The sequence below is a fragment of the Oncorhynchus gorbuscha genome, linkage group LG13 (assembly GCF_021184085.1).
Source record: "Oncorhynchus gorbuscha isolate QuinsamMale2020 ecotype Even-year linkage group LG13, OgorEven_v1.0, whole genome shotgun sequence".
NCBI classification, from domain to species: Eukaryota; Metazoa; Chordata; class Actinopteri; order Salmoniformes; family Salmonidae; genus Oncorhynchus; species Oncorhynchus gorbuscha.
In genome coordinates this window covers 58673423-58688744 of record NC_060185.1, presented here as the reverse complement: position 1 = coordinate 58688744, position 15322 = coordinate 58673423, and the positions used below count along the sequence as shown (strand labels likewise).

Here is a 15322-nt window from a genome sequence, read left to right as displayed (position 1 = left end):
TCCTACATCTGTACACTGTGACCAATGCCCTCTACCTGTCTGTAGCCAACAACCACTACTCTACTAACGTAATGAATCTATGTTGCCTGCAGAAAACACCCACAACCTCATGTTTCTCAACAATAACCAGGTTTCCATCCAACGTCTTTATGCAAGTAAAGTACATGCCGGTAAACTTTCCAAATGTCAAGAAAACAAAATACGCTAGACAGGGTGGGATCTTTTTGTGGCAAAATATTGATATAATAACCATCATTTCGAAGTAAACTTGGGAGTCATGCGATGATATGTTGTGTGGTCCTCCACTATGACCCGGGAAAGCATACAGTTTATTAAGCGACAGTTTAAATAAGCTATGATGAACTTCATAGGGTGGTGAAAGTGCACTGTGAGGAGCTTGATGCTCCTTTCCAATAAATACAGGGGGTCTTATTCTGGTGACATGATGATCGATGCTTGGCTTCCGTTTGACCAATAAAAAAAATAATCTCACCATGTAGGCTATGCCCGAATTGTATCTGTGAGCTGTTGGCTAGCTCGCAAGTGCCAAGAACACCCGTGGGCACTTTTAGCTTTATTTATTTATTTTTTTGTGACAAAACCATTAGTAAAGTTGAAAATGCGATGGAAATCAATTTAACCTGTATTTTTTATTCAGTAACAGCTAAAGTTATTTTTGCACTAGGACATCACAATCCGCAACAAGTCAATTTTATGGAAAAACATCTCTGGTGATAAAATGCTTGTATTGTTTTTATGCAGATTTTAGAATATTCACATGAAAATCTGCCACAAATTGGATAGAAACCTAGCTACAGACAAAATCTGATGCACTTTTTGGAAGTACATAAGGTGTTATAAACCACTTAGATGTGTTACACCACTTCAATAAATGTGTTATTATTTATGGTTTCACAGATTTTCAAAATGATTCTACAGCTGCACCACTGAGAGCATCTTGACTGGCTGCATCACCGCTTGGCAAGGCAACTGCTCGGCATCTGACCACAAGGCACTATAGAGGGTAGTGCGTACGGCCCAGTACAACACTGGGGTCAAAATCCCTACCATCAAGGACCTCTATACCAGGCGGTGTCAGAGGAAGGCCCGAAAAATTGTCAAAGACTCCAGCCACCGAAGTCATAGACTGTTCTCTCTGCTTCCACACGGAAAGCAGTACCAGAGTGCTATGTCTGGGACCAAAAGGCACCTGAACAACTTCTACCCCCAAGCCATAAGACTACTGAACAGTTTATCAAATGGCTACCCGGACTATTTACATTGACCCCTTTATTATTTATTTACCTTAATTGTTTTGCACTGAGTCCCTTACACTGGCTCTATGCACACTCAATAGACTCTACCCACAGTCACACATACTACACTGACACACATACACACACACACACACACACACACACACACACAACACGCGCGCACACACACTACATCTACTCACATCCTCTCACAAAACACACACACACTTGCATATTGACACCACACACACACACAATGACACATAGACACACTTCACATACGCTGCTGGTACTCTGTTTATTATATATCCTGATTGCCTAGTCACTTTTACCCCTACCCACATGTACATACTATATTATCTCAATTAGCTCAACTACCTCGTACGCCTGCACATTGACTTGGTACTGGTACTCCATGTATACAGCCTCGTTATTGTTTTTAATTGTGTCGCTATTTCCTTTTTTATTTAGCAAATATTTGGCTTACTTTTTAACTCTGCATTGTTGGGAATGGCCTCGTAAGTAAGCATTTCACTGTAAAGTCTACACCTGTTGTATTTGGAGCATGTGGCCAACACAATTTGTAATAACTTAATATGATTGTCTTTGAGTTAGGCCCACCACTTTCTTTAGATTATTCTAGTGAAACAAAATGATTCAGAGATTAAAATCCAAGAAACAATCAGCAATATTTCTCATACATGTAAACAATACAGAATGTATGACCTTGACTTAATAAACACATTAGAGAGAAAGTATTTGGCTGGGTAATTCAAGTGCACAGTACTACTAAACACGCTTCTTTGATTTTATATAACCTAAAGAATGGCTAGGAATTTGGAAAGTAATTTTCGGGTAGTTTGAGTGGAGGATAAGCTATTGCTCTGTGTAAAGTCACTGTTCCTGTTAACATGGGGCTGAAACTGTGCACTGCACACAGAAGTGGAAAAGGAAGTCTTCTGGACACTAATGGCCAACTCTGACATTGATCCACATGACAGAAGGTGTATTTAATTCAGCTGAGATACCTGCAGAAACTTACAGGCTGTGTACTACATCAACAAAACATTTCACAGTCTATTTATTGGTACTATGTTAACTAATGTGTAGGGACTTTCGTGCAATTTTGAATATAACTAGACGAAATGTGATTTTCTCCAGTGATATTAAAATAATGTACACTTGATAATGATAGATATTCTTTATGTTCTTTGCACTGGATCTTGAACAGGTTCCTTTCTTGTAAATCAAAGGCTTGTGCAACCTAAGGTACCCACCCAACTGCTACCTTACGCTCTGAGTTGACACATATGTGAGAACGTGGCAAGAACTACTGGAAAGGCCCAGCTTTGTCAAGATAATTTAAAACACCTCAATTTTTTTTTAAATAACCACAAACCATCACTGAAGCGTTCAGTTAAGCTGATTTCGATAAGGAAGTTGACTCCACCCAAGAGTGTTGAAGATGCTTGTGTTGGTAAGCCAATTTAGGTCACAGTTTCTCTCAGTGTTTCTTCTCACTTAGTGAGTGCTTTCATGGGAACTACACCAAGTGTCATATCATCAACTGCTGACAGTTTATAGTATTATGAGTAGTATTACTATATTCATTTTCTTTCTTTTTACTTAAAGATTAAGAGGGTGCCATAGAATGTTTGCATAGTATATATTGCTATATGCTCCTTAAAATGAACATCATTGCAACTGACAACACATCTGCAATTGTAATCATGGTCAAAGACAAGAATAGGAGAGTGGGTCTGACACAAACTACAAACCTTGTAGACTTGCCCATATGTTCCATTTCCAACCACTTCTACCAGCTCAAATATTCCGGCAGGATCCTGAAACAAGACGACAACAGTACATTACTTCAAATTAAATGAAAGAACACAAAGATATACAAATAAAGTAATTTTGAATTAACCTCATGTTTAATAATATCTGACCTTTAGGTCATCATGGATTATTGCATGGCATAGCTGGCTACAATTATGTTCCATTTGTTCACACTTGTAACATGCCAACATGTCATATTACTAACTCTTACTTAAAAATATATATTTTTAAACTATTCAGTTACTTCTGAAACAGCTGTAAATCCAGTAAACCAAAAACATATTAACTTCTGAAAGCGAAACGAACACGAAAACTGTAGGATTCATGCTTTCTACTGTGACATGAAAGCTCTAACTTTTTGTAACAAAGTAGCTAGCTAACTTAATTTTACGTAACGTTTCCTGAAATGACTTAAATAGAGATTGAAACTATGTAACCCACATTCTGCTGCAACAATGTTTACACAAAGGTCTATCTACATTTCAGTTAATTAGACTCTGGCATATCCAGAACTCACCCTCAAAGCAGAGAGATCAATATTGTCCAGACTTCGTGTTGTGCAGTCTCGCGCCATAGCTATGACTTTGTCCGACTAATGCACATATAAAGAGTACATGTACGTGATTTTGCAAAAGTTAACGGTTTCGGCGTGTCAGTCCATACTGTACTGTTTCTGCAGCGTCTCTCACTAGCAACCAAAACAGGGATGTAATCATTAGTACAAACAGTTGGTTTCTATTGGACAAATTCAGGTAGGTTCCTCCCCATTTCGTTCCGTTTGCTTAAATTTAGAAATGTTTTGAAACCAAATTGGCGTAATGAATACGCCCCAGGAAACTTCTCAACCAGCGAAACCCGGAAAATTCAGAGGAAGCTTTAGCCCCCCTACTCTCCCGAAGAAAACCAAATTCGAAAAGTTAACTTTTTTGAACAACTTTATCCCCTTTTGAACAACTTTATCCCCATGTTAAATGCAAAATAAGTTGTTGATTGTTCTTTATAGTTTTACCAATAACACAAAATAGTTGGCCAAGCATAGTATAATGTTGTTGTATTACTGCAAAGGAGTAATGTTGATTTATGGTGGGAAAAATGACAGTCACATATCCTACATAATGATTTCAAATCAAATTTTATTTGTCACGCGCCAAACACAACAGGTGTAGAATTTACCGTGAAATGCTTACTTACAAGCCCTTCCCAACCATGCAGAGTTAAAAAGTAAGAAAAATATGAACTGTGAAATTTCAAAAGCATTGTATACATTTTCACGAAGCAAAAAGACAAGAGATTTTAGCTGTAAAATTCAGCTTCTGTGCATTGCTATGCTGTTCCTACAATCCTTCCTGACTAACGTGGCTGTGCTGAATGACTGACTCACATGGTTAACGATGACTAGCTTGTCTCTGTGACTGTATTATTCTGCGACCGGTGGCAGGAGCAGCGCAGGGCGAGAGGCAGCTGACCCCTGAACAGGACCACTGTGTAAGGCCACAGAGGGCCCATTCTCTAGCCAGGACACAAACAATGCAGAGCCATTATGAATTAGCAGATAGTAATTTCTTATGCTATAATGGCATTCGTATGTACATTTGAATTAGAGAATAAATGAGAGTTTGAGAGAGATGGTTCTGTGTCTGCCTGCCTAAGAGTTTAAACATGGATGTTTTAACATAGAGGGGATCCAATGTTGTCGGAGTGAGTTTGACATTTGTATTTTTATGCAGCCACCCCATTGCCAGTCTCCCCACTGCCCATAAAGGAACTGAAGTAGTACAACAATGCATTCCTATGAAAATAAAAACACACTTCCACCATTCATTTCTCTACAAGTGGCATACTGCAATGATTCACAGATTCTGGTAACCTTCCTGCCTTACTCCAAAGCAAATTTTAGAGGGGTGCATGGGAGGAGGGTTAGGAGAATGGTCTGGATTCAAATGCCTCTTGAACTTCGGCCAGATTGTTCAACTTGTGCCAGTTGCTCTCAAACAGCCAGCATATGCCCGACACAGAGATTTTTCAACTGAGTGCCTGACTGTCCCTGGATACAGACAGACAGTGTAGTTATGACATTTTCCCCTGTTGTATTTGACTCCTCTTCTTCCAATGTTCAGACAGATGCCTGGATTCTTAAACTGTCTCACAACCCCCTGACTTTTCACTGTTCAGTTTGGAAACTGATGTGTCATTCATGGGTCATGTTTGAAAGTAGACACAAATAAGTGGCCTTGCTTGAGTAGGCTAAATTGCCTTGTCTTGACATTGTATAAATAACATAACTCCACTGGTTTTCAGCTGCAAAGCATGGCCTTGGGGACTGCGTGCAAGACAGTGTGCGACCGAAATTGCACTATTCTCATATAGTGCACTATGTTTGACTAGAGCCCTATGTGTCATGGTCAAAAGTAGTGCACTACAAATGGAATATGGTGCCACTTAGTGCGTACACAGACAAAGATCGCTGCTTCTGCTGCAACATGATACATTCAGCTGGTTCTGTTTCATGCAGAATAATGACATCGGCTTGTAGTAAAAATATAGGCAAACATTTATGCATTGGCGGCGGGGTACCGCGAAACTGCCCTACACCACTGTGTATATGAAAATATGCTGCTGTGTCACATTTGCCAGATGCAGTATGTTTTGGTTCTTGGTTTGACAAGACACACCCATACACACACATTCATACACACACACCAGTGGAGGCTACATGGAGGAGGAAGGGGAGGACCATCCTACTCAGTGAATTTCATAAAATGTAAATAGTGAAACATTTAAAAAAGTTATCCTTTTTAGATAAAACTATAATAAATATATTCATGTCACCAAATAATTGATTAAAACACACTGTTTTGCAATGAAGGTCTACAGTAGCCTCAGCAGCACTGTAGGTGAGCACCATGGTGTAGCCAGAGAACATTTGGCTTCTGTCCTCCTCTAGGTACATTGACTTCAATACAAAACCTAGGCTTACACTAATTATGACAACTTCTGGAGGACATCCTCTAACCTATCAGAGCTCTTGCAGCATGAAATGATAATATTGTCCACCCAATCAAAATATCCAAGAACGAATCTAGTACTGAAAGCATAAACTACAGCTAGCTAGCACTGCAGTGCATAACATGTGGTGAGTAGTTGACTCAAAGAGAGAGAAAGACAATAGTTGAACAGTTTTGAACAAATTATTTTTTCCAAAATTAAAGAGAAGCAAGAGAGTGAGTGAGAGAGATAGAGAGAGCTGGAGAGATAGATGTATTTGGTAGAATTAAAAAAAAAACTTTCACTTGCGAATGCAGCTATCTAGTTTAGCCTACTCAAACACCCGGCTCAAACAGAGAGGGATGCTATGTAAGCTATCTGGCTATAGCTATCCAACACTGGAACTCTTCCATGTCAAGGTAAGCTTTTGGTTTTATTAATTTATTGCCACTGAGGCCCACCAGTGTAACTAATAAACTGCTTTCTGACTGTACACTGTACTGCATGATTGTAGCTAGCGGGTTTACTAACGTGTTAGTTCTAGTAGCTATCTTGACTATGACGTGACAACAATGTAGGCTGTGCGTAGCAATTATAGCAGTCATGATATTAAGGTTTGGCTTGGTTGTAGCAACCTGATGATGGGTACAGGGAAAATGTGAGCATCATGTAGTAGCCTAAACCTATTGACGTTACATTGGGTTGGGTAATTAGACTATGAATGACAGTCATCCAATATGCTGTAATAGAAATAAAGCCATGCTCATAAAAAAGAATCCTCCCTGTCACTGACACACACACACACACACACACACACACACACACACACACACACACACACACACACACACACACACACACACACACACACACACACACACACACACACACACACACACACACACACACTGCCTTTTCTCATTCCTGTTTGCTACCTAAAAATGTCTGATATCCACAAGATGGTGCTGTTGAATGTCATTATTTATGTTTGTAAAAATGGTAAAGCTATAGTGGTGAATGCTGAACCATCAGGTTTTGGCTTCGTACGGCATGTCATATTAACCTGTGGTTCTGTATACATGCATGCTGAGAGGTAGACTGGGTGTCTGAATCTTTGTTACTACTCATAAAAATGTCCACAAATTCAACATACAAATACAGTTCTCAATAAAAGTTAGGTTTTTCATCCAGTTGGTGACAGTTTTTCATGTGAATATTCTCTATTCCGCATAAAGACTGATTGCGTGATGACTTAGTGCACATAAAATGTACTTCGTCGTTTACATTTTCATGTACTGAATGAAAATCGGAAGTTCAATGTTTTTCCATCCCATTTTCAACTCCACTGATCGTTTTGTCGTGAAATAGTAAATGTGCCCACTCTGGTTTTGGCACATTCTCTCTAGCAAACATCTCGCCCGGCTCGCAGATTTAGTGCAGGTAGGCCAGCCAACATGATGAGATTATTATGGCTGAAGTGGCGGCAGGTAGCCTAGCGGTTATAGCGTTGGGCCAGTATCCAAAAGGTTGCTGGCTTTACCTTGTCAACTCGAGTCCCCGAGTTGACAAGGTAAAAATCTCTGCTCCCGGGCGCTGGAGACGTGGATGTCGATTAAGGCAGCCCCCCGCACCGCTCTGAATCAGAGGTTGGGTTAAATGCGGAAGACACGTTTCAGTTGAAGGCATTCAGTTGTACAACTGACTAGGTATCCCCTAAAACGAGATTATTTTTTATTTGTCAAACGGCAGTCATCATCAATCATCATGTCACCAGAATAAGACCCTCGCCATTATTTGGAAACTGACCATCAAAGCTCATCACCCTGCACTTTCAATACTCTATCAAATTCATTATAATGTATTGTATCTATAGTCGAATAAACTGCATGCTCTCCCGAGTCGTAGTGGGACGACCACACAATGTTATCGCGTGACTTTAAATTTACTTCGATATGATGGTTGTTTTATCAATATTTGCGCACCGACATTTCTCGAATGATTAATTTTACTGACACAAAAAGTCCCACATTGTCTAACGTTTTGTTTTGTCACATTGGAAAATTTACCGACAAAATGTGCTGTTTCCATCAGCCCTGTCGTGATATTTTTGTATTCGAAATACACTAAGTAAATAAAACACCTGCACTTTCCATGACATAGACTGACCAGGTGAATACAGGTGAACTCTGTACTCCCTTTTTAATTGTTATACAATGGGTTGGTCTAATCCTGAATGCTGATTGGTGAGAAATGCATTCCAGACGGTGTCTATTCCACAAATTGGTTACATTGTTGTTTAAAAAAAATTATATGGTGGTTTACCTGAACAACCTCACCTGGATAAACCTTGTAGCGCATAAACTAGCAAGCTCTACCACGCTAGTTTACTAGAATTGACTCACCAGCTAAGGTCATTTAGTAGTTCTAGCAATGGCAAACCAAATGTCGATCTATAGGTTTTTGGAAAGAGTGTGTGCCAGAAAATAATTTGGATCAATCTACCGATATCTTCCAGAATGAGACATTAAGAGGTGGCGCCAGGATAGAAACAACCGCAATCACAACCGCCAATGCCATGTTGATACAGGAATGCTTGCCTACCCAACCGTCTCCTCTCCTCTGGAAGTGTTGCAACCCCTGGAGTTGGATCCCACTCTGTGTGTGGGTTCTTGTTTCGATGGCGCTTCAGTCATGCCAGGGAACAGATGAGGGGTACATGTCCTACTGAAGCAAACATTTAAGCAAGCGGTATACGTTCATTGCAACTCCCACCGTTTGAATTAGGTTCTGTGCACCGTGGCAAAAGTGTCGGGACATGTCTACTTTTTTGACACAGTAAACCAGCTACACACATTTATGAGTGGAGCCCACAGACATGCTCTATTCATAGAAGTACAGAAAGACTTGCATCCCGATAGACCATGTATCGAGCGAGAAAGATCCACGGATGTACGTTGGAGTTCAAAATCAGGGTCAGTGAGTAAAAGTGCTGTTACTGCTAGATGTCATTTTAGAAGTTCTTGCAGATTTATAAGAGGCTTGTGGACAAACCAAATTAGATGCCGATGCCCTCTTACAACAAATCCTGAACAAGAAATTTTTATTCCTGTTAGTCACATTTAGTAAATTGTTTGACAGTAGGGATTTTGCTATGACGGGATGCTACGACGGGATTACAAAGCTCTACATTATCTGTGACGGAGTGTATTGGTTTAATTGAAATCCTCAAAAGCAGCTTTTCTATGTTCAGAGAACTCAGGGAGACTTTGATAAAGTTCTCAAGGCAACTGAAGAGGTGATGATTAAGCATGATATTAATAATTGGGATGTGAGCGCATCACGGCAGCGAAAACTGCCTGTAAAATTGGCAGACAGTGTAGTCACAACTTCATTAGGGAAAACATCCAGCATCAAAGAGTGACAGTAACCTGAGGCAATTTTGGAACAATATTCTAGACAGACAGATTACTGAGTTAAACTCAAGAGTTCAAGAAGACACATATGGGATCATGCAAGTGGCCAGAGATGGGACAAAGTCATTGTTTTACAAGTCACAAGAAAGTCCCAAGTCAAGACAGGCAAGTCAGAGTCAAGTCTCAAGTCCTAAACTTTGAGTTTCGAGTCCTAAACAAGTCATATTGTGCTCTTCACCAAATGTAATACCATTTCATATTTAACAAGAGTAATAATATATTCAATTTACTCAAATCATAAATGCTTTTAAAATTATAGATATTTATCACTTTCCAAATAAACTTTATATTTCCATGGAAGTACATGGGTACATGAGAAAGACATCAATATGACAACAAAAACTAAATATTGTAGTGCTCTCTCTCTCTCGCTCTCCAGATATACTCTAGACACGTAAAACAATCCTGCCATAAAGTTACAATCATTTATTAAAAGGTACATCAAACAACTGACACTGAACTTCAAGTAGGCCAACAATTTGAACGCCGGCCTGAATGTCTGAGAAAAAAATACAGATCCCAAAGATGGGAGATAAAACCTGAACATGGAGACTACGTGTGTGTGTGTGTGTGTAATGCATAAACAGTTTCATTTTTCTCTTATCTCAGGGCCCTATGATGCATTGCATTTGCAAAAGACCAAATTAGCTAAAAGTCAGTCAGTCATTTGTGCACGATGAGGCCACAGAATGATGCCACCCTGGCTGAAGGCACGCTCCACCGGAGCACTGGAGGCAGGCACTGCCAAGACTCTGATGGCCACTCGGGAGAGCGAAGGAAGAGCCTTCCTGTTCATTGCCCAGAACAAGAGGGCATTCTGTCCTTCGCATATGTCAAGGTAGTGACTTAGCTGTAGTGCTGGAGTGGTATCAACAGCTTTCTTCTGCCTCTTACAGTATGCTGCAAACAGCCCTTCTTCTTGTCCAAGACTATGGTCCTCTCGCACTTCCTCATCAACAAGAGGCACAGCTTGCTCAGTCCCTGTAGCATCTTGCAGAATCAGTTCTGGCAAAACATGTAAAAGCAGAAACAGAAAGGCCGGTATTAGAGCATTGGTGATGTAGTGGGTTAAACTGAAGAAGTATTATTGTTGCAGTCAATTGGATTAAATTATGAGAAAAAGTTACAAAAAAAAAAGCTACATTAAACTCAATATATAACCTTTCACTCTTTGTGCCACCTCCTCCTTGACCAGCACATGGTGCTCCACCCACATCAGAGAAAAATCCGGATCTAAGGCAGCTGCTTTGAGGTAGACTGGATCTGAAAAGGGGGCAGCGATTCCATCTTGTGTCCTGGCCATCTTCACATTGATGAAGATTCCAAGAAATCTTTTGTTCAGGGATGCCTGGAGAATTCTGACCAGGCCGCTCAGGAAATGGACTTGAGGCTTCCGCTGCTCCAGGTGGTGATTCAGGGACAGGACCGAGGGAACAACAGAACTGACTTTGACTATCTTCCCCCCCTGTGTCATATCTGTTGCTTCTCCAATTGGCCTCAGGATGTCCACCAACTCCTTCAACTTATTCCACTCCTGTACTGTGAACAACAACTCCTTGTGCCCAGCCTTTTCTAGAACATGACTGAGCTTTCGATGAGCACATTGGTATAACTGCCTTCACTTGTCTCAGTGTTGAGTTCCATCTTGTGTTGGCAGCAGCAGGGATGCCTCTTTCCCCAAAGTCAGCCTCAAACACCTCTTTGAATGTTGTGCTTGTATGTAGCAGTGAGCTGATTTTTGATAACTTTGAAAGAGGAGTCATCACTTTTGTTTCTTTCAAGCCATCTCCCACCACCAGCTGGAGAGTGTGAGCAAAACACTGCAAGCGCTGCTTTACTTGCAATAGCAGCATTCACTGTTTGCTGGTCTTTAAAGGGTTAGGTCATTCCAGAGCTCTGGGTCATCAAGATGATCTTCGTCATGTACTTCATCTTCTTGTTCAATGGGGAAGCACACCATGAATGCTTTTCTCATGTTGAGAGCATTGTCATTAATGATATAGTCTAATTTATCTTTAACGCTGTACTCACCACATATGGCTTCAAATTGCTCACAGATTCTTTCGGCCGTGTGTGGGCCTTTAAAGCGGAGACAGGCCAAGAGCTGTATCCTCTCTCCATACAGTGCACAGTGACACCAAGGAACCCCCTCATCCTTTAGTCAGACCAAATGTTCACTGTGACAGACACATTGTCTGTGTTGCTCAACTGAGATTTCAGTTTTGAACGTCTCTCTGTAGCGAGGTTCTCAACTTTTGATGTCAATGTTCTACGACACACTGGGCTGTACATGCTGTCATCCACTGACAGAATGTGACGAAAACTCTTGTTTTCCACAATATACAGAGGCAAGTTGCAATCGATAACCAGGTCGGACAGTATTGCATTGTTGATAGCTTTCTGCTGTGGATGATTCATGCTGTCCTGCCCTACACGGGTCTCCATGATCTGTGAGATTGGAGATTGTTGTGGTTCACTTGTGACACTTTTGTTCATCTGGTATTGTTCAAATCTGAAAGCATATAAAAAAATAATTGAGCGGGGCAGTAGCACAATCTTGCCTGGTCTCAATCTTGGGTGCAATGACCAAGTTCCCGCACTGGCTGACTGTGTGGAGGCTCATTTGTTATGTTAGCCTACATGTTATACGAGCAAAGTTATATATAGCTGTCGGCTATATTGCTCCTTTGTGCAGCTTCAAATGTAGAACAAAGTTGGACGTTGTTGCACCTTCATCTGTAACTTTCTTCCCGCTTGTTTTGCAAGTTGCAATCCGTTTTTTTGTTGACTACAGCGTATTCTGTATATCCGAAAATAATAATTTGGGTATTATCTTTCCAATGGCTCAATCTGAATTCACCCGCTGACGTTCCTCTGCACTGCCACGCGCAACTTTTTCTCCGCTGGCACAATTTGATTGGCTGCTGTCCGATTCAAACTTTAATCCGTTAAATGAAGAGTTGATGCACTGCACACTTTTTTTAATAGCATCATTTTTATTATTTGGGCTTGGGGAGGGTATCAAGTTAGGTCGAGTCATAAGGCTCAAGTCAAGTCACGAGTCATTGGTGTTAAAGTCAAAGTCGAGTTGCAAGTCATCATATTTGTGACTCGAATCCACATCTCTGCAAGCGGCAGCCTCCTTTTCCAAAGAATCCCAAACCTGCGGCCTTAAAGAGCAGCTGAAGATCACAGGCAATCATTATGCAATATAAATTGAGGATGCTGAATTCACAGTTTTTATTCAGCAGTTGAGTCGCAAAATGAACATGGAAAACATGGGACTTTTCCTCCATAATGAGTAAACTTGACAGCTGCCCTGATTATATTTTCCTTAATATAAACTCTCTGTTAAGGATCATTGTCACACTTCCAATGACATGCAGTGTGGAGAGACTTTTCTCAACAACAACTAGGATAAAAAAATTGTCTTCGCACATCAATGACAAGCGCCCGGCTGAACCACTTCAGTTTGCTGTCTTTTGAGCATGAACTGACAGATACATTGGATTATGATGAAATCATCACCACATTCAACTCAAAGCCTTGCCGTCAGCGCCTTGTGATATAGGTCACGCCTTATGATACGTCTACTGAAGGTAAGGTACCTTTTTATAGTACTACTGCTTGCCATGGTATAAATGGTCACATCAAATATAGGCTTGTTTGCCCATCGAGATTAAAGTGTGCCTGAAGATGAGTTTTATGTTGTTGGCAACTGGTCTAAAGTTGGTCTAAAGTTACTGTCTTATTTTAATATGCTGGGATAGGTTATTATTTGTATATGTAACGAGGTTGCTCCAAGTACTATGCACTAGTATAAAACGATTGTAATATAAAATAATATACGGTGCACATCACAAAATAAATGTAATAAACAAGTAGAAAAAATGCCTTAAAGTTTTCTAGGCCTATCCAAAAAAAGAAAAAAATATTCTGGCTATGCCCCTGGTTTGGAGGATATATTGGCACGGGTGTTGTTAGGCCTGAGTCAAAGCCAATATATCCTCCAAACACCGGCTTCTCGGGCATTATCACTGAAGTGTAAATGGGATATGCTGATGAAGCAGCTGTAGCTGTAGTCTTCAGAGAAACTGGATAGGTAATTATGGAAGCCAATCCCCCCTCCCCAAAAAATGTATTAAAAATAAAAAACAGAGATACCTTATTTACAAGTATTCGGACCCTTTGCTATGAGACTCGAAGTAGAGTTCAGGTGCATCTAGTTTCTATTGATAATCCTCGAGATGTTTCTACAACTTGATTGGAGTCCACCTGTGGAAAATTCAATTGATTGGACATGATTTGGAAAGGCACACACCCGTCTATATAAGGTCCCACAGTTGACAGTGGATGTCAGAGCAAAAACTAAGCCATGAGATCGAAGGAATTGTCCATAGAGCCCCGAGACGTAGAACCTCGACACCGGTGCACCCACAAATTGACTCTGTACCGGTACCCCCTTTATATAGCCCCGTTATTGTTATTGTAATAATTTGTTATTCTTATCTCTTACTTTTTTTTAGGTATTTTCTTAAAACGGCATTGTTGATTAAGGGCTTGTAAGTTAAGAGCTTGCATTTCTCTGTAAGGTCTACTATACCTGTTGTGTTCGGGTACATGTGACAAATACAATTTGATTTGATTTGATTTTAGACAGGATTGTGTCGGGGCACAGATCTGGGGAAGGGTACAAAAACATTTCTACAGCATTGCAGAATGGAAGAAGTTTGGAACTACCAAGACTCTACCTAGAGCTGTCTGCTCGGCCTAACTGAGCAATCAGGGGAAAAGAGCTTTGGTCAGGGAGGTGACCAAGAACCAGATGGTCACTCTGACAGAGCTCTAGAGTTACTCTGTGGATATGGGAGAACCTTCCAGAAGGACAACCATCTCTACAGCACTCCACCAATCAGGCCTTTATGGTAGAGTGGCCAGACAGAAGCCACTCTTCAGTAAAAGGCACCTAAAGACTCTCAGACCATGAGAAACAATATTCTCTTGTCTGATGAAACCAAGTTCGAACTCTTTGGCCCCTATGGTCACTCTGACAGAGCGCCAGATTTCCTCTGTGGAGATGGGAGAACCTTCACTCAACCAATCAGGCCTTTATGGTAGGGTGGCCAGACATTTACATTTTACATTTAAGTCATTTAGCAGACGCTCTTATCCAGAGCGACTTACAAATTGGTGCATTCACCTTATGACATCCAGTGGAACAACCACTTTACAATAGTGCATCTAAATATGTTAAGGGAGGGGGGGGGGGGGGGGTGAGAAGGATTACTTTATCCTATCCTAGTTATTCCTTAAAGAGGTGGGGTTTCAGGTGTCTCCGGAAGGTGGTGATTGACTCCGCTGTCCTGGCGTCGTGAGGGAGTTTGTTCCACCATTGGGAAGCCAGAGCAGCGAACAGTTTTGACTGGGCTGAGCGGGAACTGTACTTCCTCAGTGGTAGGGAGGCGAGCAGGCCAGAGGTGGATGAACGTAGTGCCCTTGTTTGGGTGTAGGGCCTGATCAGAGCCTGGAGGTATTGAGGTGCCATTCCCCTCACAGCTCCGTAGGCAAGCACCATGGTCTTGTAGCGGATGCGAGCTTCAACTGGAAGCCGGTGGAGAGAGCGGAGGAGCGGGGTGACGTGAGAGAACTTGGGAAGGTTGAACACCAGACGGGCTGCGGCGTTCTGGATGAGTTGTAGGGGTTTAATGGCACAGGCAGGGAGCCCAGCCAACAGCGAGTTGCAGTAATCCAGACGGGAGATGACAAGTG

At 41.2% G+C, this 15322-nt stretch overlaps 2 protein-coding genes across 6 annotated transcripts in view; both read right to left on the bottom strand.

The window, feature by feature from the left end:
- Nucleotides 1–3800, bottom strand: part of LOC123993198 (mitogen-activated protein kinase kinase kinase kinase 4-like) — a 62506-nt gene extending 58706 nt beyond the window's left edge. For all 5 annotated transcript variants that reach the window (XM_046295082.1, XM_046295083.1, XM_046295085.1 and 2 more), the window contains exons 1-2: nt 3613–3800; nt 3035–3100 (exon numbers count right to left, since the gene is read on the bottom strand). In XM_046295082.1, the coding sequence (XP_046151038.1) occupies nt 3035–3100; nt 3613–3669 (123 nt within the window). In that variant the 5' untranslated portion in view covers nt 3670–3800. The remainder of the gene's footprint in view (nt 1–3034; nt 3101–3612) is intronic.
- Nucleotides 3801–9875: 6075 nt separating this feature from the next.
- LOC123992229 lies at nt 9876–12407 on the bottom strand. Its single transcript, XM_046293411.1, has 2 exons — nt 10715–12407; nt 9876–10558 (listed from the first exon to the last, which is right to left on the bottom strand). Exons 1-2 carry the CDS (start codon nt 11025–11027, stop codon nt 10209–10211), a joined length of 663 nt encoding a protein of 220 aa, XP_046149367.1. The 5' UTR covers nt 11028–12407; the 3' UTR covers nt 9876–10208.
- Between the last annotated feature and the right edge of the window lie 2915 nt (nt 12408–15322).